The sequence below is a fragment of the Neopsephotus bourkii genome, unplaced genomic scaffold (assembly GCF_033783945.1).
Source record: "Neopsephotus bourkii isolate Nb327-2 ecotype Australia unplaced genomic scaffold, CSIRO-AGI_Nbou_v1 NB_1466, whole genome shotgun sequence".
Classification (NCBI taxonomy): domain Eukaryota; kingdom Metazoa; phylum Chordata; class Aves; order Psittaciformes; family Psittacidae; genus Neopsephotus; species Neopsephotus bourkii.
The window spans coordinates 5205-32883 of record NW_026901943.1 but is presented as its reverse complement, the minus strand read 5'-3'; the positions used below and the strand labels follow the sequence as shown (position 1 = coordinate 32883).

The window sequence follows — 27679 nt, the reverse complement described above, 5'->3', positions numbered from 1 at the left end:
TGTCTGTGTCCGTGTCCATGTGTCCGTGTCCATGTGTCCGTGTCCGTGTCCATGTGTCCGTGTCCGTGTCCATGTGTCCGTGTCCGTGTGTCCGTGTCCGTGTCCATGTGTCCGTGTCCGTGTGTCCGTGTGTCCATGTCCGTGTGTCCGTGTCCGTGTCCGTGTCCGCTCCGCTCCAGCTCCGTGCTCCCAGCACCGGCCGCTTGCGGAGCGCTGGTCCCGTGCGGCGCCGGCCGCAGGGTGACCTCTAACGGCGGAGGGAGCGGATGGAGCCGGCAGCGCTGCCCTCGATGCGGGCGAAGAGCCCGGCTCCAGCCCCATGGGACAGGGCTGCTCCCATCCCCTGCCTTGCGCTGAGCACCCAGGGGACGCTGTGCGGGAATGGCTTGGGTTGAAGGGAGCTTAAAGCCCATCCAGCTCCAGGGACCCCTTCCACTGGAGCAGCTTGCTCCAAGCCCCTGTGTCCTTGAGCACTGCCAGGGATGGGGCAGCCACAGCTTCACCCCATTCCCATGTCCCACCACCCTCATAGGGAAGAACTTCCCTGTATCCCATCCAACTCTTCCCTCTTCCAGCCTGAAGCCCAAACTCCTCATCCCATCCCTGCATCCCTTGGCCCAAGCCCCTCTCCAGCTTTCCTGCACCCCTTTAGGCACTGGAGCTGCTCTAAGGTCTCCCCTTCAGGAGCCTTCTCTTCTCCAGGCTGCCCCAGCCCAGCTCTCTCAGCCTGGCTCCGGAGCTCAAAGCCATCGTGTTCCTGGTACCCTGAGCTCAAACCATTGCTCCACAATGACCCCAGACCAGCGCAGGAATGGGGACAGCAGCAAAGGGATCCCACACAGGAGTGAACCAGCCCGGTTCCCCCGGGCTCTGCCCCCTTCCCAATGCAGCCCCATGACCCCTTTCCCACCCCACTCCGGCTGCGCTTTGCTCCCGGTTTTATTTCCAGGCAGAGGAACTGGGGCAGCAGCACCGGGGGTGGGGATGGGGATGGGGAGCACCCCCAAAGCTCGAAGCACCCCCGGAGGTTGGGTTTTGCCCTGGGTTCCTGCCGCTGGAGAGCAGCATCCCTGTGCCTGGTGCCAGAGCAACGTCCACGGTGGAGAGGGATGAGGGGTCGGGATAACGGAGAGGGGATGGAGACGGAGCTGGGATGCTCCCAGAGCCACCCCGGGGCTGTGCACTCCCAGCCCTTTGTTCCTGGGCTATAGAGGCACCAGTTCATGAAGCTCCATCCACCTGGGAAAGGTTTGGGATGCATTGGGAAAGCTCTGCCCGTGGAAGAGCATCCCCCGGAAGCATCAGTCCTGTGCGTGCTGGGATGAGGTGTAAGGGGTCCTTGTGGGGTTCTGCTCCTCCTGCCCTTTCCTTGGTGCCATGGACACGGCCCCATGGACACCGTAGGGGGGATGCCCTCAGAGCAGGTCCCTGACCTGCGCCTGCTCCTGTTGCCTTCTCAGCTCGAAGGTGCCCTCAGCCCCGTGCCAGCCCCAGAGCTTCCTTATCCTGGAAGGGAGGAATGGAGCTTTCCACCCCTGAGCGTCCCCATGGACCAGCTCAGCCCGGGGTCCCTGTTCCCCCATCCCATCACATCCCACCCCACCCCATCCCCATCCCATCCCATCCCATCCCCATCCCATCCCATCCCATCCCATCGCATCCCACCCCACCCCCCACCCCATCCCATCCCACCCCATCCCACCCCATCCCACCTCATCCCATCCCATCCCATCCCATCCCACCCCATCCCATCCCATCCCCACCCCATCCCACCCCATTCCATCCCATCCCACCCCATCCCACCCCACCCATCCCATCCCCATCTCACCCTATCCCACCCCATCCCACCCCATCCCACCCCATCCCATCCCATCCCATCCCATCCCATCCCACCCCATCCCATCCCATCCCACCCTATCCCACCCCATCCCATCCCATCCCACCCCATCCCACCCCATCCCATCCCACCCCATCCCACCCCATCCCACCCCATCCCACCCCATCCCATCCCATCCCATCCCCACCCCATCCCACCTCATCCCATCTCCATCCCACCCCATCCCACCCCATCCTATTCCATCCCACCCCATCCCATCCTATCCCATCCCACCCCCACCCCATCCCACCCCATCCCATCCCATCCCCCCCATCCCACCCCATCCCATCCCATCCCAACACATCCCACCTCATCCCATTGCATCCCATCCTATCCCACCCCACCCCACCCCACGCAGGGACATTACCTGGGCCACATCCTCACAGCCAGCAATGCCAGGGCAGCCGCGGAGATCAGAGCCAGGAGCAGCCCAGAGAGGACGGTGAAGGCCAGGAGGTAGCTGAGGGCTGTGGGCAGAGGGGAGCCAGGGCAGAGCCCTCAGCTATGGGGCTGCCACCTCGGCGGGTGACCCCCCCACATGCTCCTCTCCTCATGACTGACCCCACATGGGACCCCCCCCAAGGCTTTGGGGAGCCCAAAGAGGGGCGGAGGGGTCCGTGGGGGGGGGTGGCTGTGGCAGCCGGACCCCCATTGGCCCCAGTGCCAGGTCCCCAGGCTGGGTAAGGGTCACAGCAGCACATTGGGACCCCATGGGATGCTCAGTGCCAGGGGGGAGCGCACCCAGCACCCAGCACCCAGCACCCAAGCACCAGCGCCCGGGTTTCTGCCCGTTGGACCCGAACCAGCTCCTCCTCCCCTATTGAGGGTCCCGCGTCCCCCCCGAACCCCCGGTTCCTGCCTGGTTCCAGCCCCGTCCCGACCGGGGCTGCTGCAGGAGGAGGCTCCGCGGAGGGAAATGGAACCCCTCCCCCCCCTTCTCCCCTTCCACCTGAAGGCTTGGAGGTCCCATCCGCATTCACAGCCCCCTATGTGTCCCATCCCCATTCACAGCATCCTATGTGTCCCATCCCCATTCAAAGCATCCTATGTGTCCCATCCCCATTCAAAGCATCCTATGGGTCCCATCCCCATTCAAAGCATCCTATGGGTCCCATCCCCATTCAAAGCATCCTATGGGTCCCATCCCCATTCACAGCACCCTATGGGTCCCATCCCCATTCACAGCACCCTATGGGTCCCATACCCACTCACAGCCCCCTATGGGTCCCATCCCCATAGCAGAGCATCTTATGTGTCCCCTCCCCACTCACAGCCACCCATGTGTCCCCTCCCCACTCACAGCCCCCTATGGATCCCATCCCCACTCACAGCCCCCATGTGTCCCATCCCCACTCACAGCCCCCTATGTGTCCCATCCCCACTCACAGCCCCCTATGGGTCCCCTCCCCACTCACAGCCCCCTATGGGTCCCATCCCCACTCACAGCCCCCTATGGGTCCCATCCCCATAGCAGAGCATCCTATGTGTGCCATCCCCATAGCAGAGCATCCTATGGATCCCATTCCCATAGCAGAGCATCCTATGTGTCCCATCCCCACTCACAGCCCCCTATGTGTCCCATCCCCACTCACAGCCCCCTATGTGTCCCATCCCCACTCACAGCCCCCTATGGGTCCCCTCCCCACTCACAGCCCCCTATGGGTCCCATCCCCACTCACAGCCCCCTATGGGTCCCATCCCCATAGCAGAGCATCTTATGGGTGCCATCCCCATAGCAGAGCATCCTATGTGTCCCATTCCCACTCACAGCCCCCTATGGGTCCCATCCCCATAGCAGAGCATCCTATGTGTCCCATCTCCACAGCAGAGCATCCTATGTGCCCCATCTCCATAGCAGAGCATCCCATGTATCCCCTCCCCACCCACCGCCCCCCATGTACCCCCTCCCCACTCACTGTTCACATCGAAGCTCGCCGTGGCCGTGGCGTTGCCCAGCTCGTTGCTGGCCACACACACGTACTCCCCGGCCGCCTCCGGCCCCAGCTCGCTGAGCTGCAGGCGGAGGGCGTTGGGCGATGCCAGCGCTCGGAGCCCCGGTGCTGCGGGCGCGGTGCCGCTGGCGGCCAGGAGCTGCCCCCGGCGGTACAGGGCCATGGAGGCGGGCGGGTGGCTCTCGGCCGTGCACTGCACCAGCCCCAGCCGCCCGCTGCGGTTCTCCAGCAGGGTGCTGATGGACACGTCCCGGGGCGGGTCTGTGTGTGCGGAGACAGCGAGGGGGGGGGTGATGGGGATGGAGGTGAGCGCAGCGCTGGGATCGGTCCCTAGCGCATCCCTGCTCCGGTCGGGACCGCAGCCGCCCCTGCCCTTCATTGCTGAGGTTCCCTCCTCCATGGATCAGAGCGCGTTGGCTCCGAATCCAGCCTTTGAGGGGTATCACTGACGGGTGAAACCCCAGCATCCCCTTCCGCAGGTCCAGAGGGAGAGGAGCAAGGCAGGGAGAGGAGGAGGAGACACTGGTATGGGTGGGATGGTGAGACACAGCATAGGGTGCACAGAGAAGCTGTGGCTGCCCCATCCCTGGCAGTGCTCAAGGCCAGGTTGGACACAGGGGCTTGGAGCAAGCTGCTCCAGTGGTGGGACTGGAGGAGCTTTAAGCTCCCTTCCACCCCAACCCATCCCATGGCTCTATAGGAGTGGATGGGATGCACCCAGCCCGCCGGGGCTCAGCTCCCTATGGGGACACTCACAGAGGACGCTGAAGCTGAGCAGGGCCGAGGTGAGGCTGCCCCGTGTCCCGCTCGCCCGGCACTGGTAGGAGCCGGTGTCAGCGCTGGTGACGCGGGTGAGGACGAGGGCTCCGGACGGGCCCTCCAGCAGCCACCGCCCGTTCCGGTACCACGTGTACTTGGTTCCTTCCCCCAGCCAGGCGGTGACCGAGCAGCTCATGGTGACCATGGAGCCTTCGGGCACCTCCGGAGCGGGTTCCACAGCGACCGTGATCCCTATGGGAGAACCCAGGGCTTGGGGACGGCGTCATCCCAATGGCTCCCCAGAGCCACCCATAGGGAACCCCAACGGGACCCCGCTCCGGGGCTCGGGACCCCCCTCACCTCCCACATCCAGGAGCAGGGATGAGGATGTGGCGCCGAAGCTGTTGTTGGCTGAGCAGATGTAGAGCCCCTCATCCCCCGGCCCCAGAGCCCCCATCCCCACACGGAGGGAGTTGGGGGTGGCCTCGACAGTGACACGGGGGTCGGACGGGCCCCACGTGGAGGCCAGGGCTGCGCGGCCATCACCGTGGTGCAGGGCGATGTCGGAGGGGGGGACGCTGTCGACGGTGCAGAGCAGGACCGTGCGCTGCCCACCGCGGGAGTCCAGCAAGGAGGTGAAGGACGGGTTTTGGGGAGCATCTGCAATGACAAGGGCGGTGTTGCCCCCCCTCCCCAAGTGACAAACGGGGCTGGATGAAGTGGGGAGCACCCAGGGAACCCCCGCAGTGCCAGGGTCCGGTGTCTCCATGCACACCCCCCTATCGCGACATGTCACCAGGTGGCGACACAGACCATGCTCCCGACCGCCTCCCCTCGACAGCGCCCTCCCCTCCTCGAGCCCCATCACTCACAGAGCACCCGGAGGGCGGCAGGGGGGGAGCGGCGGCCCCGCAACCCCGACCCCGCTTCGCAGCCGTAGGAGCCCGCATCCGAGCGGCGGGCAGCGGGCAGCAGGAGCCGTTCCCCGGGGCCCCCCGGTACCCAGCGGCCGTCCTTGTACCACGAGTACACGGTCCCCGGGCCAGCGCCCCCGGCCAGGCAGGTCAGAGCCACGGCCGTGCCCTCCAGCACCTCGGCCGAGGGATGGATGCGCACCCTGATGGCTGCGGGGAAGGAAGCGTGAGATGGGATGGATGGGATGGGATGGGATGGGATGGGATGGGATGGGATGGGATGGGATGGGATGGGATGGGATGGGATGGGATGGATGGGATGGGATGGGATGGGATGGGATGGATGGGATGGGATGGATGGGATGGATGGGATGGATGGGATGGATGGGATGGGATGGGATGGATGGGATGGATGGGATGGGATGGATGGGATGGGATGGGATGGGATGGGATGGGATGGGATGGGATGGGATGGGATGGGATGGATGGGATGGGATGGGATGGGATGGGATGGGATGGGATGGGATGGATGGGATGGGATGGGATGGATGGGATGGGTGGGATGGGATGGGATGGGATGAGATGGGATGGATGGGATGGGTTTGGACATCACCCGCTTCCAGCCCCATGCCCTCCTCTGCTTGCCCTCCGTTCACAGCGGTGGGCAGCCAACCCCATAGCCAGCAGCATCTCCCTCTCCTTCCACCTTATCCTGACCCTTTCCGTGCTCCACTTGCCCAATGGCAACGTTTATTCGGGCTGTACCCCTTTGATGCCCACACCAACCCCTTTGCTTGGTCCCTACCTCTCAATGCCCACACCACGCTCTTATGTGGGCCATACCCCCACATCCCGCACCACCTCCTTATAAGTGTTACATCCCTCCATGCCCACAGCAATCCACTTGGGGGTCTCCAGCCCCCTATCCCCATGCCCACCCCATGGCACAGCCAAACTCACCCTGCACACGGAGGGGCAGGGTCCCATGGGTGCTGCCGAGGGGGCTGCGTGCCCGGCACTCGTATTCACCCTCATCCTGCTCGGATGCATCCCGGAGCTCCATCCTCAGCGTATTGGGAGAGGGGGAGACGCTGCTGCTGTGCCAGGGGAGGTCCCCCCCCATAGCCGGGCTGGAGGCCACCAGCACCCCTTCCTTGAGCAGGGTGATCTCGGACAGGGGGTTGCTTTCCACGGTGCAGAGGAGGATGACTGCGGTCCCCTCACTGCTCTCCTCAAAGGCCTTCATCTGCAGGTTCCTGGGGGGGTCTGAAGGAAGGAAAGAGGAGGAGCTGTGGACAAGCAGCATCACCAGGTGCTGGGATGGGAGATGAAGAAGGGATGCTCCACTGCCTGCAATGCAGCATCCACGGACCCATAGCAAACCTGACACTCAGACCCATGGATCCTATGTGGAAGAATGGAACTGGAGGAGCTTTAAGGTCCCTTCCAACACAAAACACTCCATAATTCCATGACCCTATGCTGTGGGGCTGCATGGCCAGGTCTGCTTATCGGGGTCTAACATAGCTAACCCAAGCCCTCAAGCCTCCCACCCCTCCACACCACGTCCCATGGAGGGTTCCCAGCCAAGAGGCCGCGCCAATGGACACCCCATGGGTTCTCCCTGCCCTCGGTGGGTGCTGGGGACCCCTCTCCATGGGGACTCACAGAGGACGCTGAGGGTGATGGGTGCAGAGCTGTGGGTCCGCGTTGGGGTCCGCACGCTGCAGTGGTAGGAGGCAGCATCGGGGACGGTGATGCTGGGGAAGGAGAGGACCGGGGAGGAGCTGCTGCTGACCCAGACCTCGTTCTTGTACCAACTGTAGTGCATTGCTTGCCCATCACTGCTCTCCACCACACAGGTCAGGCTGACAGCATCACCCTCCCGGACAGCCGGGGAGGGGGAGATCCGGACCCTGGTGGCTGCAATAGGAGGGGAAGGAGGTGATGCTCAGGGTGGGATGGAGGCCATGGAGGGCACTGGGGTGCTTGGTGGGAGAGCTGGTCCTGTGCAGGGCTTTGCCTGGGGCTCTGAGTGTCCAGAGCATCTGTGGCTGCCCCATCCCTTCAGTGCTCAAGGCCAGGTTTGGAGCAAGCTGCTCCAGTGTGAGGGGTCCCCATGGCAGGGGTTGGGACTGGATGATCCACGCTATGATCCTATAGCACAGCCGGTCCTTTGCATCCTCTCCAAGAGGAGCTGCGCCTCCTTCACCACGTGTTGGGGGATGCACTCAGCTCCGGGATACCCACTCCACACCATCCCCACAAACACGCATCTCCCTCCACATCCTCTCCTTTTCTGTGCTCTCCATCCCATTCCAGCTTCACTCCGTGTGGTACTGAGCTACCTGGGTCCAAACCCCAACACCCTCCCTCCCCGCTGAGCATCCCCCAGCAATGCTTTGCCTTCCCCTCTTCCCCACCTTGCACCCATCTCTCCCCACCTCTCCCATAGCTCCGTACCCCCCCCTCCAAGCACTCACTGCCGGCACTGAGGTTGGCCGTGGCGCTGGCGTTGCCATAGGGGTTGCTGGCAGAGCACAGGTACTGCCCCTCGTCCTCCAGCAGCACGGGGCTGATGCTGACCCGCAGCGTGTTGGGGGCCGAGGTGATGCTGAGCCGCGGGCGGGCTCTGGGCTGGGGCAGCCCCGTGGAGGCCACCAGGGCCCGGTCCTTGAAGAGAGCGAGCTCTGCCTGCGGGCTGCTGTCCACCGAGCACTGCAGCAGCGCCCGCTGCGCCGCGGGGGGCTCCACGAGCAGCGCCAGCACCGGCGCCCGCGGCGGATCTGCACGGGGGTTGCAGAGGGTGAAGCAGATCCCAATTAGAGAGCAGGGACCGTTCCCTCTGCAGCAGCATCCTGTGCCCTGCAGCATCCTACGGCATCCCGTAGCATCCTGTCCCATCCCAGCCCTGGCACCATCCCATCCCCCAGTGCCATCCCACTCTGTCCCATCCCACCCCATTCCATCCCATACCCTGCACCCTCATACTGCATCCCCTAGCATCCTGTCCCATCCCAGCCCTGGTACCATCCCATCCCCCAGTGCCATCCCACTCTGTCCCATCCCACCCCATTCCATCCCATACCCTGCACCCTCATACTGCATCCCCTAGCATCCTGTCCCATCCCAGCCCTGGTACCATCCCATCCCCCAGTGCCATCCCACTCTGTCCCATCCCACCCCATTCCATCCCACACCCTGCACCCTCCTACTGCATCCCCTAGCATCCTGTCCCATCCCAGCCCTGGCACCCTTCAACCCTGTCACATCCCATCCCTGGCACCATCCCATCCCCAGTGCCATCCTACCCTGTCCCATCTGACCTCTAGCATCGTCTCATCCTCATCCCATCCCATGCCCTGCACCCTCCTACTGCATCCCATTGCACCCTGTCCCATCCCAACCCTGGTACCCTTCAGCCCTGTCCCATCCCAACCCTGGTACCCTTCAACCCTGTCACATCCCAGCCCTGGTACCCTTCAACCCTGTCACATCCCAGCCCTGGTACCCTTCAACCCTGTCACATCCCAGCCCTGGTACCCTTCAACCCTGTCACATCCCAACCCTGGTACCCTTCAACCCTGTCACATCTCAACCCTGTCACATCCCAACCCTGGTACCCTTCAACCCTGTCACATCCCAACCCTGGCACCGTTCAACTCTGTCACATCCCAACCCTGGCACCATCCCATCCCCAGTGCCATCCCACTCTGTCCCATCCCAACCCATCCCATCCCATCCCTGGCACCATCCCATCCCCAGTGCCATCCTACCCTGTCCCATCTGACCTCTAGCATCGTCTCATCCTCATCCCATCCCATGCCCTGCACCCTCCTACTGCATCCCATCGCATCCTGTCCCATCCCAACCCTGGCACCATTCAACCCAAGCACATACCATCCCTGGCACCATCCCATCCCCAGTGCCATCCCACTCTGTCCCATCCCGCCCCATCCCATTCCATGCCCTGCACCCTCCTACGGCATCCCATCGCATCCTGTCCCATCCCAACCCTGGCACCCTTCAACCCTGTCTCATCCCAACGCTGGTACCCTTCAACCCTGTCACATCCCCTCCCTGGCACCATCCCATCCCCAGTGCCATCCCACCCTGTCCCATCTGACCTCTAGCACCATCTGATTCTCATCCCATCCCATCCCTGACACCACCCCATCCCACCCATCCCATCTCATCCCTGCCACCATCCCATCCCATCCCATCCCATCCCACCCTATCCCATCTGACCTCTATCACCATCTGATCCTCATCCCATCCCTGCCACCATCCCATCCCACCCATCCCATCTCATCCCTGGCACCATCCCACCCATCCCATCCCACCCTATCCCATCTGACCTCTATCACCATCTGATCCTCATCCCATCCCATCCCTGCCACCACCCCATCCCATCCCACCCTGTCCTGCCTCATCCCTGGCACAAGGGAAAGGAAAAGGGGTTTGGACAATCAAAAGGGGAAGGGCAGGAAGATGAAGAAGCGACCCCATCACGGGGTAGGGTGATGAGTCCCACCCACCCCATCCCATTCATCCACATCCATCCCACCGCATCCCATCCCACCGCATCCCACCTCTCCCCCCTCATCCCCAGTGGGCTGCACTCACAGTATACATGGAGAGCGATAGCTGGGGACACACTGGTCCCAGTGGGGCTGCGGGCTCTGCAGTGGTAGGAACCAGCAGCAGCGCTGCTGACGCGGGGCAGCACAAGGACATTGATGGGGGTCTCCTGGAGCCGCTCGCTGTCCTTGTACCAGGAGTAGACGGTGTCATCCTGCGCCTCGGCGGCCGTCTCGCACCTCAGGGAGACGTCGTCCCCTTCCAGCACCTCCGAGGATGGGGAGATGAGGATGCGGGCAGCTGGAGCATGGGGAGATGCCACTTCCATCAGAGCGCAGCGCATTCTGGTGCTCTTAGAACCATGGAATCAACCAGGTTGGAGAAGACCTCCAAGGGCATCAACTCCAACCATCACCCCTAAGGCCACCACTAATCCATGGCGCTGAGGACCTCATCCACATGGATGCTCTCCTCTGAGCAGGGAGGCCTGGGCAGTCCTGGGGCTGGCCCTTTACATGATGCTCTCTGTTTAAGGTATCTATCTACCATTGGCCATGGTGCTGGGCCAGCTCATGTAGTCTAGAAAGGTTGGACCCGGTGATCCTTGAGGTCCCTTCCAACCTGTGATTCCATGATTCTAGGAGCTAGGTTTAGGATCCCATCCCAGTGCTGCTCCCTGTCCCCATTAGCTCACTGCCCCATAAATCCATCACTTACGGCACCCAGGGATGGGGCCGAGGTGTTTTGGTGCCTGGTACGGGGATGAGAGCACCACCCAAAGCCCGGGAAAGATCCAGGAGGACTGGGTGGGAGCACAGGCACCAGCTCCCATGTGGACACCTCCATGGAAGCACCATTGGATCTATCACTGCAAGCGCCAGAGCCCAACCCAAAAGGTGAATTCAGCCCGCGGTTCCCACTGGGTCACTGGGGAGCTGGGCACCACAGCTCAGGTTATCATTGGCAATGATGTTTCTCTGTCACCACCGACAGCACTGGAGCTTGCGCACATCCCATCCCAACCCACTCGGTTCCATCCCATCCCATCCCATTCCATCCCATCCCATCCCATCCCATTCCATCCCATCCCACCTGGTTCCATCCCATCCCATCCAGTTCCATCCCATCCCACCGCATCCCACTACATCCCATCCCTTCCTATCCCACCTCATCCCATTCCATCCCATCCCACCCCATCCCAATCCATCCCACCCTGTTCCGTCCCATCCCGTCCCACCCCTCCCATCCCATCCCACCCCATCACACCCCATCCCATCCCATCCCATCCTATCCCAACCCATCCCATCCCCACCCTCCTATCCCACCCCATCCATCCCACCCCACCCCCCCACCCCACCCCATCCCACCCCATCCCACCCCATCCCATCCCACCCCACCCCATCCCACCCATCCCATCCCATCCCACCCCATCCCATCCCATCCCATCCCACCCCATCCCACCCATCACTCCCACCCCATCCCATCCTATCCCACCCCAACCCATCCCATCCCACCCCATCCCATCCCATCCCCACCCATCCCCATCCATCCCACCCCACCCACCCCATCCCACCCACCCCCCCCTCCATCCCACCCATCCCATCCTGTCCCATCCCATCCCAACCCATCCCATCCCATCCTGTCCCACCCCTCCCATCCCCCCATCCCCACCCCCCTCCCCGCCCATCCACTCCCCCCCACCCCATCCCACCCCATCCACCCCTCCCATCCCCATCCCATCCACTCCCCCCCATCCCACCCCACCCCTCCGACAGCAGCAGGTCCCACATGGTTCCCGTCCCAGCCTCTCTGCGCGCTGCCCTCACCCTGCACTCGGAGGTAGATGCTGTGCTCGGCGGTGCCGTGCCCGTTGCGGGCCGTGCAGCGGTACCTGCCCTCGTCCTCCGCCCTCACCTCCCGCATCTCCACCTCCAGCGCGTTGGGGGCGGCCGAGACGCGGAGCCGGGGGCTGGAGCCGCCGCCGCCGCTGGACGCCAGCAGGAGCGGACCCCGCAGCAGCTCCAGGCGGGCCGCGGGGCTGCTCCGCACCGAGCAGCGGAACAGGGCGAGGCGGCCGCGCTGCGCCTCCAGCAGCGCCGTCAGCAGCAGGGCCCGGGGGGGGTCTGCGGTGGGAGAGGCGGTGCTGAGCGGGGGCTGCGGCGGGTGGCGGGGGTTGGGGGGGGGGAGAGGTCATCGGGTTTAACGGGAGGGGATGGGGAAGGGGAAGGGGAGAGGGGAGAGAAAGGGAAAAAGGGAAAGGGGAGAGAAAAGGGGAAAAGGGAAAGGAGAAAAAGGAAAGGAGAGAGAAAAGGGGAAATGGGAAGAGAAAGAGGAAGGGAAAAGGAAAAGGGGGAAAAGGAAAGGGGAAGGAAAAAGGGAAGGGAAAAGGCAAAGGGGAAAAGGGAAAGGAAAGAGAAAAGGGGGAAAGGGAAGAGAAAGAGGAAGGGAAAAGGGAAAGGGAAAGGGGAAAGGAAGGAGAAAGGGAAAGGGGAAAAGGGAAAGGAGAGAGAAAAGGGGGAAAGGGAAGAGAAAGGAAGGGAAAAGGGAAAGGGAAAGGGGAAAGGAGGGAGAAAGGGAAAGGGGAAAAGGGAAAGGAGAGAGAAAAGGGGGAAAGGGAAAAGGGAAAGGGAAGGGAAAGGGGGAAAAGGGAAAAGGGAAAGGGGAGAGAAAAGGGGAAAAGAGAAAGGGGAAGGGAAAAGGGAAAGGAGAGAGAAAAGGGGAAGGGAAAAGGGAAAGGGAAAGGGGAAGGGGAAAGAGGAAGAGAAAGGGAAAGGGGGAAAGGGAAAGGAGAGAGAAAAGGGGAAGGGAAAAGGGAAAGGGAAAGGGGAAGGGGAAAGGGGAAGAGAAAGGGAAAGGGGGAAAGGGAAAGGAGAGAGAAAAGGGGAAGGGAAAAGGGAAAGGGAAAGGAGAAGGGGAAAGGGGAAGAGAAAGAGAAAGGGGGAAAGGGAAAGGAGAGAGAAAAGGGGAAAGATGAAGAGAAAGGGGAAGGCAAAAGGGAAAGGGGAAAAGGAAAAGGGGAAAAGGGAAAGGGGAAAAGGAAAAGTGGAGAGAAAAGGAGAGGGGAAGAGAAACAGGGAGGGGAAAGGGAATAGAAAGAGTAAGGAAAAGGAAAAAAGGGGAAGGGAAACAGAAAGAGGGAAGGGAAAGGGGAAGGGAAAAGGGAAAAAGAAAAGGGAAAGAGGAAGGGAAAAGGAAAAGGGAAAGGAAAAGGGAAAGGGAAAAGAAAAGGAAAGGAAAGAGCAGAGGAGGAAGAAGAGACACCATAATGGGTGAGGGTGCTGAGGCGCTGGCACAGGGTGCCCAGAGAAGCTGTGGCTGCCCCATCCCTGCAGTGTTCAAGGCCAGGTTGGACACAGGGGCTTGGAGCAAGCTGCTCCAGTGGAAGGGGTTGGGGTTGGAGCTGGAGGAGCTTTAAGGCCCCTTCCAACCCAAACCCTTCCATGGCTCTATGGTGACACAAGCTACACATCCGCTATAAACACCCCGTACATACACAGCACCTCCAGGCTCACACTGGGGGAGCTGCTGCTGCTGCTGTTGGTGCTGGCTCGGCAGTGGTAGAGCCCCGCATCCGTGCTGGCGACGCGGTGCAGCAGCAGGGATGGAGCCGAGGCCTCGGTGAGCTGCTCCCCATTGCGGTACCAGGTGAAGGTGGGCAGAGCCATGGAGCTGGTGCTGAGCTGGCACGTCAGGTTGGCAGCATCACCCTCCAGCACGGTCGTGGATGGAGCCACAACAACGCTGGCACCTGAAGGCAGGGCATGGAGGCAGCGTTAGGGTGGGCAACCAAAGGGGCTCTGTGGCTGTTGCAGAGGATGCCAAGCGCATCCTTAATGCTGTGATGTCATGATGGGGATGGCTGTGAGCTGGACCGGCACCTTGCAGGAGCCCGTGGTGGGTACCAGCACCTAAACCACACCAGCTCAGGGATAATGACCTATGGGACCTCATCTCAGCTGGAACCCTCACTATGGCCATGGGAGAGACCTCAGATCCATCAGGAGAAGCTGGAGGGGCTGTAACACCTCAATCCTTTAGCAGCCCCCTTTAACTTCACTCTACCCTCCCACCATGACTTGTGCACAGCATCTCATTCAAGGGATGCTCTTTGGTACCTGCTTTTCATGGGCATGGCCCCATTTCTGCTCTCTGCCATCATCACCATGAGCTTGGTCCCTTCTCCGTCATTCCCTTCCCACCCTCCCCTTTCCCAGCGTTTTCCAAAGCACCACACACAGAACTGGATCCATCCTAACCCTTCCCCACACTCACTCTCAGCTCGGAAGTCCATGGTCGCACTGGCGTTGCCCTCTGTATTCCCAGCCCAACACACGTAGGTCCCCTCATCCTCCATCACCACATCCCGGATCTCCACCTTCAGGCTGTTGTAGGATGAGGTGGCCTGGACCCTGGGGCTGGGGGCTATGGGGCAGCCCCATGTGCAGGCTATCACTTTGGCTCCTCTCCATAGGGTCAGGTTGGCCTCTGGCTCGCTCTCAGCAGTGCACTGGATGATGCCCATGCGCCCTCCCTGGGTCTCCAGGAAGGAGCTCATCACCGGTTGCCTTGGTGGGACTGCGGGGTTAAAACACCTCTGGTGAGAGCAGGGGCGATCCCTGAGCTTGGGAGAAGCCCAAGATCCCAAGGGATTGATGCTTTCCAAGCAGCTCTTGGGCATCCCATGCCCCTCCAGGCGCCAGGGGCCAGGGGCACCCCAGGACCCGCAGCAGCACCCCAGGACCAGCAGCATCGCCCCAGGACCCTCAGCATCACCCCAGAACCCTCAGCATCATCCCAGGACCCGCAGCATCACCCTAGAACCAGCAGCATCACCCCAGGACCATCAGCATCACCCCAGGACCCACAGCATCACCCCAGGACCAGCAGCATCACCCCAGAACCCTCAGCATCACCCCAGGACCCTCAGCATCACCCCAGTACCCCCAGCATCACCCCAGGACCCTCAGCATCACCCCAGGATCCTCAGCATCACCCCAGTACCCTCAGCATCACCCCAGGACCAGCAGCATCACCCCAGGACCCTCAGCATCACCCCAGGACCCTCAGCATCACCCCAGAACCCACAGCATTACCGCAGGACCAGCAGCATCACCCCAGGACCTGCAGCATCACCCCAGGACCAGCAGCATCACCCCAGGACCCGCAGCATCACCCCAGGACCCTCAGCATCACCCCAGGACCAGCAGCATCACCCCAGAACCCTCAGCATCACCCCAGGACCGGCAGCATCACCCCAGTACCCCCAGCATCACCCCAGGACCCTCAGCATCACCCCAGGACCCTCAGCATCACCCCAGAACCCACAGCATCACCGCAGGACCAGCAGCATCACCCCAGGACCCTCAGCATCACCCCAGAACCCACAGCATCACCCCAGGACCTGCAGCATCACCCCAGGACCCGCAGCATCACCCCAGGACCCGCAGCATCACCCCAGGACACTCAGCATCACCCCAGTACCCTCAGCATCACCCCAGGATCCTCAGCATCACCCCAGGACCCTCAGCATCACCCCAGGACCCGCAGCATCACCCCAGTACCCTCAGCATCACCCCAGGACCCTCAGCATCACCACAGTACCCGCAGCATCACCCCAGTACCCTCAGCATCACCCCAGGACCAGCAGCATCACCCCAGGACCCGCAGCATCACCCCAGGACCTGCAGCATCACCCCAGTACCCTCAGCATCACCCCAGTACCCCCAGCATCACCCCAGGACCAGCAGCATCACCCCAGGACCCGCAGCATCACCCCAGTACCCTCAGCATCACCCCATGACCCTCAGCATCACCCCAGTACCCTCAGCATCACCCCAGGGCCCTCAGCATTGCCCATCAGCACGCACAGAGCACACGGAGCGAGGCTGCCGCGGACTCGTCGCTGCCGTTGCGGCTCCGGAGCCGGCACTGGAAGGCTCCGGCGTCCTCGGCGCGGACGGAGCGGAAGCGCAGGGCCGGGGCCGAGCTCTCCCGCAGGCGTTTGCCGTTGCGGAACCAGGCGTAGAGCGCGTCCTCCGCAGCGCCCCAGGGCCCCGAGCACGTCAGCGTCACCGCTGCCCCTTCCCGCACCTCGGCCGAGGGCTGGATCAGGACCTCTGTGGCTGCGGGAGCGATGGGAGAGGGGTGGTGGGGATCAGTGGAAAGGAGCTCTAAGATCCAGTCCAACCATTCCCATCACTGCCAAGGTCAGCGCTAACGCATGGCACTGAGGGCCTTGTCTACCCCAGGTTCCAGTATAGGTTGGGGAACGACCCCTTAAGAGCAGTGTAGGGGAGAGGGACCTGGGGGTCCTATGGACAACAAGGTGACCATGAGCCGACACTACCCTTGTGGCCAAGAAGGCCAATGGCATCCTGGGGTGGATTAGAAGGGGGTGGTTAGTAGGTCGAGAGAGGTCCTCCTTCCCCTCTACTCTGCCCTGGTGAGACCCCATATGGAATACTGGGTCCAGTTTAAGGACAGGGACCTGCTGGAGAGAGTCCAGCGCAGGGCAACTGGGATGATGAAGGGAGTGGAGCATCTCCCTTATGAGGAGAGATTGAGGGAGCTGGGTCTCTATAGTTTGGAGAAGAGGAGATTGAGGGGTGACCTTATTAGTGTATATAAATATATAAAGGGGGAGTGTCCCGAGGATGGAGCCAGGCTCTTCTCAGTGGCAAACAATGATAGGACAAGGGGCAATGGGTACAAACTGGAACACAAGAGGTTCCACTTAAACTTCTTCTCAGTGAGGGTGATGGAACACTGGACCAGGCTGCCCAGGGAGGTTGTGGGGTCTCCTTCTCTGGAGACATTCAAAACCCACAGCATCACCCCAGGACCTTCAGCATCACCCCAGGACCCTCAGCATCACCTCAGGACCAGCAGCATCACCCCAGGACCAGCAGCATCACCCCAGGACCCTCAGCATCACCTCAGGACCAGCAGCATCACCCCAGGACCAGCAGCATCACCCAATGACCCTCAGCATCACCCCAGGACCCTCAGCATCACCTCAGGACCAGCAGCATCACCCCAGGACCAGCAGCATCACCGCAGGACCTGCAGCATCACCCCAGGACCAGCAGCATCACCCCAGGACCCGCAGCATCACCCCAGGACCTGCAGCATCACCCCAGGACCTGCAGCATCACCCCAGGACCAGCAGCATCACCCCAGGACCTGCAGCATCACCCCAGGACCAGCAGCATCCCCCCAGGACCAGCAGCATCACCCCAGGACCCTCAGCATCACCCCAGGACCAGCAGCATCACCCCAGGACCAGCAGCATCACCCCAGGACCCTCAGCATCACCTCAGGACCAGCAGCATCACCCCAGGACCCTCAGCATCACCCCAGGACCAGCAGCATCACCCAATGACCCACAGCATCACCCCAGTACCCGCAGCATCACCCCAGAACCCTCAGCATCACCCCATGCCCCATGGCCAGGAGCTCGGAGATGCTCTCCCACCGCCAGCAATGGGACTCACCCCGGGCTATGAAGACCTCGGTGGCACTGGCATTGCCATGGGCATTGCTGGCGGTGCAGCGGTATTCCCCGCTATCCCGGGGCCCTGCTCCATGGATCTCCAGCCTCAGGCTGTTGCGGGAGCTGGTGACACCGAACCGCTGCCGTGGGGCTGCCTGGGACCCGCTGGCTGCCACCAAGGTGCCGTCGCGGTGCATGGCCATGGTGGCCGGGGGGGAGCTGTCCACGGTGCAGTGGATGATGGCCAACCGGCCTCCATGGGCCTCCTGGAAGAGCGTGATGGTGGGGGTCCTGGGGGGGTCTGTGGGGGGAGAGGAGGGCACACACAGGGGGGTGCATTGATGGGGATGCTAAAGCTCACCCGGGTCCAACCCACAGGGTCCCTTTAGGTCGCATCCACATCCCTTATGTAAAGTGGCTTCATTTGCCCACTGAAATATCAAAGCTAAACCCAGCTCTGTTTGATTCCCCCCTCACTTGGAGCAGCTCCTGAGCCTGGTTCTCACTCAGTGACCTCCCTGCAGCTTACACTGTGCATGGAGGAGCAGGAGATGCTGCAATGAGCAGACAGCCCCGTGATGCATCAAACACCCCCAGGACTCATCGCCCTTAGAGCATCTCCCATCCAGCGCGACTGACACCCACCTCCAACCGGCCACAAGGGGCTTGGGTTTGGCTTGCCCAGCCCATGGCACAAAGGGACCCTCACTCACAGGTCACGCTCAAGCTGATGGCCGGGGAGGTGTCGCTGCCGCGGTCGTTGGTCACCTTGCAGCTGTAGTAACCGGTATCACTGGCGGTGATGCGGTGGAAGAGCAGGGTGTGAGCGGAGCCCTCCTTGAGCCAGGCGCCGTTCTTGTACCAGGAGTAGTGCAGGTCCTGGCCCTGGTGGCCGGGGACGTCGCAGGACACGGTGGTGGCCGTGCCCTCCAGCACCTCGGCCGAGGGGCTCAGTGAGACGACTGCGGCTGTGGGAAGGGGTTAGGGTTAGGGTTATGGTTAGGGTTGGGGTTAGGGTTATGGTTAGGGTTGGGGTTAAGGGTAGGGTTAGGGTTAGGGGTAGGGTTAGGGTTAAGGTTAGGGTTAGGGTTAGGTTTAAGGTTAGGGTTTGGGTTAGGGTTAAGGTTAGGGTTAGGTTTAGGGTTAGGGTTAAGGTTAGGGTTAGGGTTAGGTTTAGGGTTAGGGTTAAGGTTAGGGTTAGGTTTATGTTTAAGGTTAGGGTTTGGGTTAATGTTAAGGTTAGGGTTAGGGTTAGGGTTAAGGTTAGGGTTAGCGTTAGGGTTAGGGTTAGGGTTAAGGTTAGGGTTAGTATTAGGGTTAGGGTTAGGTTTAAGGTTAGGGTTAGGTTTAGGTTTGGGGTTAGGGTTAATGTTAGGGTTAGGGTTAGGGTTAGGGTTAGGGTTAGGGTTAAGGTTAGGGTTAGGTTTAAGTTTAAGGTTAGGGTTTGGGTTAATGTTAAGTTTAGGGTTAGGGTTAGGGTTAGAGTTAAGGTTCTATGGGCAAAGCCTGGGTGCAGGTAGGAGCTGCTCTGAGCCCCCGTTTGCTCCCTGCCTTGTGCTTCCATTCAGATGCTGGCTTTATCATGGATCGGGTTGGGTTGAAGGGAGCTTAAAGCTCCTCCAGCTCCAGTGCAGCTCCAGGGACCCCTTCCACTGGAGCAGGTTGCTCCAAGCCCCTGTGTCCAACCCGGCCTTGAGCACTGCCAGGGATGGGGCAGCCACAGCTTCTCTGGGCACCCTGTGCCAGCGCCTCAGCACCCTCACAGGGAAGAGCTTCTGCCTAAGAGCTCAGCTCAGTCTCCCCTCTGGTGTTAAAGGGAGTTTGCCACAGGGACAAAGCTCATAGCAGTTCACTTCACCTCTCCCAGTCTGCCTTGGGGGAGCTCAATGGGGATCAGACCAGCCCCAGCATCTCCACACTGGGGAAGATGGACCCTGATGTGGGATGCCTCATGGGCAATGCAGTGCTATGTGGCTTGTCTTTACTGATGGAAGGCCTTGGCTCTGAACCCCCACAAGCTCTGACAACCCAATCCCCTCTCACCAGTTGGAAATCCCTCCCTGTGCTGCCTTTGGGGCTCACCAAAACCCCGCACCAAGAACATGTTATGATGGATTCATTGCAGTCCTCCACCATGGACTCCCCAGCTCCTGGACCACCAATGACCTTGATGCCAACCCCAGCCCCACACCAGTCTGGACTCTGTCCTGCCCCCATGGCCCTTCTCCATCACCACCCCATCCTTGGTCAAGCTCTTTGGCACTTACAGAAGATGTAGAGCATCACCGCAGGCGCCACAGCAGTCCCGAGCGCGTTCTCAGCCTCGCAGTGGTACTGCCCATAGTCCTCCCGGCGCACCCCTCGCAGGGTCAGGATCTGCTCGGTGCCCATGGGCACCCCATCCTTGTACCAGCGGTACTGGGAGACCGGGGGGTGGCTGCTGCCCACCGTGCAGGTGAAGGACACGGTGTCACCAACGCGGATGTTCTGCCCGGAGGGGTTCATCAACACTTGGGTGTCCTTAGGGGTGTCTGCAGGAGGACAGGCGGACACGGTGGGCACCATGGATGCGCTATGGGGTCCAGTCATAGCCCATCCTGATGCCTGTATATGATGGGCTGGGATAGGGGGCAAAGCTGGCACGCTGGCCGCAAAGAGGATGCACCACCACGGAGCAGGGAGTTGGAACTGGATGATCTTCAGGTCCCTTCCAACCCAAACCATTCTGGGATTCTATGGACAGGGAGCGTGGAGAGCCATGGGGGTATGGGATAAGGTGGAGGAATCATAGAATCATGGAATAGTTCGGGTTGGAAAGGACCTTAAGGACATCCAGTTCCAACCCCCTGCCATGGGCAGGGACACCTCACACTAAACCATGGCACCCAAGGCTATGTCCAACCTGGCCTTGACCACCACCAGGGATGGAGCATTCACAACCTCCCTGGGCACCCATTCCAGTGCCTCACCACCCTCACAGTAAGGAATTTCCTCCTTATCTCCAATCTAAAGCCTTGGTCTGGCTCTTTGAAGGAGCCCCAGGAAGGGATGAAGAGGCCCAAATGTGGCCATGGCAGCGCTGTCCCCATCCCACCACCCCTCTCAGCATCCCCACGTACGTCTCACCCGCAGGACGACCTCTTTGGCCGCCTTCCTGGAGCCATAGGAGACCTCACAGAGCAGCTTCCTCGAGTGGTCCCTCCAGGAGAAGGACGTGGTGAGGTTCAGGTAGTGCCCGACCCCACTCGTGTCCATCTGCACCCGGCCGGACACCACCGAGACCTGTGGGTCGTGGCCCTCCCATCGCAAGGCGACGTCTCCCAGTGGGCACGCGTAGGGTGCGGAGCACTCCAAGGTGGACGTTTGCCCCTCGGTTTGCTCCTCGTTACCGGTAACGCTGGGCTTCTCGAGGTCCTCTGGGGATGGAGAGCACAGGGATGGGGTCCCCATGGGGCAGGCAGGAGGGGAGATGGGGGAAGATAAAGGGATGCTACGGCACCCACCCGACACGCTCAGCATCACGTCCTGCGCCGCCGACCACCGGTCCCCATTGACGATCTCAAAGCGGAAGCGATAGGGCCCGCTGTCCTCCACCATCACCCCCTGCAGCTGCAGGGTGCAGTTCCGAACAGAGGGGTCCCCCACGAGCTGGGCACGGCCCCGAAAGTGAGCATCGACCTCTTGGGCGTCCGAGTGGAACACGAGCGTCTTCTGGTCGCTGTAGTCCTTGTACCAAATGGCCACCAGGCCATCGTCGGTGGCCACCTCCTCCGGGAAGCTCAAGGAGCAGGGAATGACCACGCAGGAGCCCACCCCAACCAACACCCCAAACCACACAAAAACCCCCACACCCCCCCCCAACCACAACGCTGATGCCCCGTAGGGACCGGGGGTAGGTGACACCCCAAGAGCCGAGGGCTGTGTGGGACAAGGGGAGAGGGATGCGGGGTTGTGCCGTGTGGTCCATGGCACCCTGCTCCCCTCCTGGGATAGTCCAGGGCTGGATTGACGCTGATGCCCCACAGGGACCGGGGGTAGGTGACACCCCAAGAGCCGAGGGCTGTGTGGGACAAGGGGAGAGGGATGCGGGGTTGTGCCGTGTGGTCCATGGCACCCTGCTCCCCTCCTGGGATAGTCCACGGGATAGGGATTGACCTCCTAAGATGATGGAACAGGCAAAGAGGGGCTTGGGATGGGGAGAGGTGGGAGAGGAGGATGCAGGGGTGGGATCAGGAGGAAATCTGATGGGGAGATGAAGTGGAAAAGGTGGATCTGGGGCAGCACAAGGCATGGGTGGGTTGGCAAAGCAAAGGCCTCAATAAGCAGTGAAAAGGGCACATTTGCAATCCTGGCTCTTCAAAAGCTTATTTCTATTTCCTCCCCCTATTCCCTATGTCCTTGTCCTTTCTCTCCTGCCTTGGCTGTCCCCACAATGCCCACCCCATCCCTGGTGCACCCCAGGGCCACTGGACAGTAGTGGGGCAGGAAGCAACGGGTCTGTTGGTGGCACCAGCACTGTACCTGGTGGGATGAGGCTGGCCAGGATGAGCCATGGGCATAGGAGCATGGCAGCAACCCGGGCACTGGGGAGGGTCCTGGGGGGCAGAGGCAGCGATGATGGGAGCGAGGTGATGGTCTCCAGTGTCAGCATTGGGCAGAGGGGACCCTGGCAACAAGAAGAGGTGGCCAAAGGGAATGTCAAAGTGTCATGGAACCAAGGAATGGGTTGGGTTGGAAGGGACCTTAAAGCTCCTCCATCTCCACGGGCAAGGACCCCTTCCATTGGAGCAGCTTGCTCCAAGCCCTTGTTCCCAACCTGGCCTTGAGCACTGCCAAGGATGGGGCATCCAATGGGTTGAGTCCAACTTTAGACCCTGGCAACCTTCCCCTATGGGACCCGGCTGCTCCTGACTCCTCTTCCTCCCCTAGGGATGCCCCAACGCCTTCTATTCCCAGCACTTGCTTTGTGTCTGTGCTGCTCGCTCGGTCTGGGGGGGCTCCGATGCCCTTGAGACCGAACTGAAGCATCAGGAGCACATGGAATGGTCCCTGGGTGACCATTGGGGAAGGATGGGGGGGTGAAAGGCCAGAAATAGCCCTGGGTAGGGTGCAGGAGGAAGGAAACGCTGGCTCAGCACCGGGTCCTGCTCCTGCCGGCGCCACTCTCGTTTCTGCCCCCTTTGTCCTGGTTTCGGTTTCTGGCCTCGAGGGGACCTTTGGGGCAGGATGGGGCCTGGCCCCCATAGCAGAGGCTGTGGTCGGGGCCCTGCTCCTCGATCAACAGCATGAAGGTGTTGGGAGGGGTTCTCAACAACCCTTTTGCAATGGGGATGATGGGGGGACCCATGCTCAGGGCACTGTGGGCACACGGAGCAGGATGCGCTGTGCAATGGGATGGAGCAGGCAAGGGGATGTGCACCGGAATAGAGAGGGAAGAGGAGGTTACACAGGGAAGGAGGCTGTGAGGGTCTCCTCTGCATCACAGCCAGGCTGAGCAGGAGCTGCCACCAACCAGCAAAGTCCATGCAAGGACCCTGTGCGTGGCAGCAAGGGAGGGCTCTGACTTGGAATCAGGGAATCATGGAATGGTTTGGGTTGAAGGGACCTTAAATCCCATCCAGCTCCAACCCCTGCCATGGGGACCTCTTCCACTGGAGCAGCTTGCTCCAAGCCCCTGTGTCCAACCTGGCCTTGAGCACTGCCAGGGATGGGGCAGCCACAGCTTCACCCCATTCCCATGTCCCACCACCCTCATAGGGGAGAACTTCCCTGTATCCCACCCAACTCTTCCCTCTTCCAGCCTGGATCCCAAACTCCTCATCCCATCCCTGCATCCCTTGTCCCAAGCCCCTCTCCAGCTTCCCTGCAGCCCCTTTAGGCACTGGAGCTGCTCTAAGGTCTCCCCTTCAGGAGCCTTCTCTTCTCCAGGCTGCCCCAGCCCAGCTCTCTCAGCCTGGCTCCAGAGCAGAGCTGCTCCAGCCCTCGCAGCATCCCCATGGCCTCCTCTGAGGTCACCGCTTCCTCAGGCTTTGGTAGGAGCCCCCCCATTGCCATAGGAATGGGGCCAAAGTGGGGATGAGCATGAAGAAGGGAAGCATCAGGTGCTGGTCCCTCCAGCCTCCACCGTCTCCCAGTGCAAAGATGCCCCCAGCCCTGCCCCATCACCGCTCCTGTCCGGTCCCAAAGGCCATCACTGCATCCTCAAACACGGTCCCAAACCATCCTCCCACTGCTGCCATTGTGGCTTTGCCAACCTCTTGCACCCAGGGTGATGCTCCAAGGGGCTCAGGTCGGCTGCATCCCACGCTCCAAAAGCATCCCCAATCCTGGACCAGAACCTGGAGCTCCCTGAGCGACCTCCCCATCCCCAGCAGGGACGGGATGAGGCTCAGCCCCTTGAAGATGCTCCCACCACCACCGCATCCCACTCCAGCACCATCCACCCCATGAGGAACCAATGCCACCCTCCCACCCACCGCAGCCCCACAGCACGAACCCCATGGGCAGCCTCCGTCCCAAGTGTCCCCATCCCAGGCATTACTTGGCAGCGCTGGTGCGGGCTCCCAAGCCGCGGCATTGGGAATGGTGACCGTCCTTCCGCACCCCGGGATGGTTTATGTGTGTGGAGGGGGGTGAGGAACCCAACCCCACACCACTTCCCTGTTCAGGGCTCTGTCCCTGCCACTGCTTTTGGGAAGTGGCTGCAGCCTTGTGCTGATGCGGGCGGATTTGGGGACCCACATTGGGGCTGGCAGCACCCATTGATATGGGTTAGGGGTGCCTGGTAGAGCACCCTCAACCCTGTGCTGGGCCAGAGCCTCATCAGGGCCATGCCCAGCCCCTGGGGTACACTCACAGCACCCCAACATGGTCTTGGGTTCTGCTGGGACCCCCTGAGCCCTCAACCTGTGGGGATGGGGATGCTGCTGCAGCCCCTGTGTGGGGCAACCAATCACAGAGAGGCTTTATCCTTGTTAATCCATGGAGCCATGGAATCCCAGCCTGGGTTGGGTGGAAGGGACCTTAAAGATGATCCAGGTCCAGGGACCCCTTCCACTGGAGCAGCTTGCTCCAAGCCCCTGCATCCATCCTGGCCTTGTGCCTGCCGATGGTCCCCATGGATGCGACACTGGGGAGCAGTCACAGCCTGGCACATCTCACTGCACCCCATCAGTTCAGGGCTGATATTTAGCTTCCAGAAGGGATTTTCCAATAGGATGAATCCCTCTGTTCCTATAGGGAGGTTTCAGTGCAAGCGGCTTCATTTGCTTGCCATGAGTAGGGAGCTCGCTGAGCGCTGTGGATTTCAGGGGCTGGGATGGAGTCATCCTTTGGGAATTCCCTATCAGGAGCCCACGGCTGGGCAGTGTCCTCAGTGGGAGCTCATGGTCCGGGTGTCCGAGGTCCCTCTGAGCACCAGGAGCATGAAGCAGGAGACAAGGATGCTGCAACCATCAGCAGAAGCTGTGACTCTATGGGATGAGGATGGAGATGGAGAAGGAACGTATGGAGATGGAGATGGAGATGGAGAAGGAACATATGGAGATGGAGAAGGAACGTATGGAGATGGAGATGGAGATGGAGATGGAGATGGAGATGGAGATGGAGAAGGAACGTATGGAGATGGAGATGGAGATGGAGATGGAGATGGAGAAGGAACATATGGAGATGGAGATGGAGATGGAGAAGGAACGTATGGAGATGGAGATGGAGATGGAGATGGAGATGGAGATGGAGAAGGAACGTATGGAGATGGAGATGGAGAAGGAACGTATGGAGATGGAGATGGAGAAGGAACGTATGGAGATGGAGATGGAGGTGGAGAAGGAACGTATGGAGATGGAGATGGAGATGGAGAAGGAACTTATGGAGATGGAGATGGAGAAGGAACGTATGGAGATGGAGATGGAGAAGGAACATATGGAGATGGAGATGGAGATGGAGATGGAGATGGAGATGGAGATGGAGAAGAAACCCAAGGAGGTGTTGGAAGACCCCAGCCCAAAATTCACCCTGGGACCAACAGGCACATAGGGAGTGGGTGCATAAATGATGAGGATGTAATCGCCCATGGGTCCCTCTCTGGGGTCACCCGGAGCTGCCCCTGTTGCTGCACACCCCAATTATTGCATCCTTTCACCCTATTTTCCCTTTGCTTTAGCTCCAGGCACCTGCCCCAGAGCCTGGATGCGGATCCTGCCTCAGAGCATCCTCAGATCAGCTGCGCTGATGGGGTGAATTGGCCCTGGTTGGTCCTCATCCCGGCTCCCCCTCTGGAGCCTCCTCCTGCAAGCTGGAGCAGAAGGTGCCCACGAACCAGTGTGTGAAACTGGGAACCCCTCTGGGAGGGCTGGCTTGGGGATGCTGTGATGAAAACCCATAGATACCCATGGAAACGCATCAATAGGGGAGGCTGAGATGAGCTCTTCCATGGGAGGGTGCTGAGGCGCTGGCACAGAGAAGCTGCGGCTGCCCCATCCCTGGCAGTGCTCAAGGCTCACACCCCACATCCCTCATGGGTCCAGCACCCACACTGCTGCCCCAGGCAGGGCAGAGCTCCCTGATGTGCTGGATCAGGCGCCCACAGGGTGCTGGGCACGCAGGGGCTGCCTGATGCTCATCCCCCTGCTCATGAGGGCAGAGCCCATCCAGTTCCTGTTCCCCATCCCGAGGGTGGTGCCCATCTGCAAAGGGGAACCTGATGGGGAAGCCAAAACAAGGGAAGAGGTCAGGAAAGGGGTGAAAATGCAGCATGCCAACAGCCCCATGGCCGGGGCCTGGGGAGGGAGGGAAGGAGGGAGGGGTGACCGTGCTGCAGGATGGGGATGAGCACCCTCTTGGGGACCTGCATCCTCCCTCGGACCTGCATCCTCCTGGGGACCTGCATCCTCCTGGGGCCCAGCATCCTCCTGGGAACCTGCATCCTCCTGGGGACCAGCATCCTCCTAGGGACCTGCATCCTCCTGGGGACCTGCATCCTCCTGGGAACCTGCATCCTCCTGGGAACCAGCATCCTCCTGGGGACCAGCATCCTCCTGGGGACCTGCATCCTCCTGGGGCCCAGCATCCTCCTGGGAACCTGCATCCTCCTGGGGACCTGCATCCTTCTGGGGACCTGCATCCTCCTGGGAACCTGCATCCTCCTGGGGACCAGCATCCTCCTGGGAACCTGCATCCTCCTGGGGACCTGCATCCTCCTGGGGACCAGCATCCTCCTGGGAACCTGCATCCTCCTGGGGACCTGCATCCTCCTGGGGACCAGCATCCTCCTGGGGACCAGCATCCTCCTGGGGACCTGCATCCTCCTGGGGACCAGCATCCTCCTGGGGACCTGCATCCTCCTGGGGACCTGCATCCTCCTGGGGACCTGCATCCTCCTGGGGACCAGAATCCTCCTGGGGACCAGCATCCTCCTGGGGACCAGCATCCTCCTGGGGACCTGCATCCTCCTGGGGACCAGCATCCTCCTTCGGACCTGCATCCTCCTAGGGACCAGCATCCTCCTTCGGACCTGCATCCTCTTGGGGACCTGCATCCTCCTAGGGACCAGCATCCTCCTTCAGACCTGCATCCTCCTTCGGACCTCCATCCTCCTGAGGACCAGCATCCTCCTGGGGACCAGAATCCTCCTGGGGACCTGCATCCTCATGGGGACCAGAATTGTCATGGGGAGCTGCATCCTCTTGGGGACCAGAATCCTCTTGGGGACCTGCATCCTTCTGCGGAAAAACATCCTCTCTGGGACAACCATAAGCTTGGGGCCCAGCATCCTCATGGAGAACAAACACCAGCTTGGGGTCAAGCATCCTCCTGTGGGCCAGCATCCTCCTGGGGACCTGCATCCTCCTGGGGACCTTCATCCTCTTGGGGACCTGCATCTTCTTGGGGACCAGTATCCTTCTGGGGAAAAACATCCTCTTGGGACAAGCATAAGCTTGGAGACCAGCATCCTCATGGAGGACAAGCTTGGGTCAAGCATTCTCCTGGGGACCAGCATCCTCTTGGAGACCTGCATCCTCCTGGGGACCTGCATCCTCCTGGGGACCTTCAACCTTCTGGGGACCTGCATCCTCCTGGGAACCGGCATCCTCCTGGGGACCTGCAT

General features: G+C 61.2%; 1 protein-coding gene across 1 annotated transcript; it reads right to left on the bottom strand.

Annotated features, from left to right (window-relative positions):
• Positions 1-1407: 1407 nt before the first annotated feature.
• Positions 1408-27679, bottom strand: SIGLEC1 (sialic acid binding Ig like lectin 1). Its single transcript, XM_061368923.1, has 20 exons — positions 27648-27679; positions 21078-21385; positions 20694-20990; positions 19842-20105; positions 18288-18542; positions 17576-17875; positions 15950-16204; positions 14355-14657; positions 13576-13830; positions 11909-12205; positions 10128-10382; positions 7985-8287; positions 7170-7424; positions 6462-6767; positions 5460-5711; positions 4948-5247; positions 4585-4839; positions 3793-4089; positions 2244-2343; positions 1408-1506 (listed from the first exon to the last, which is right to left on the bottom strand). The coding sequence occupies exons 1-20, from the start codon at positions 27677-27679 to the stop codon at positions 1416-1418; spliced, it is 4980 nt and encodes a 1659-aa protein (XP_061224907.1). The 3' UTR covers positions 1408-1415.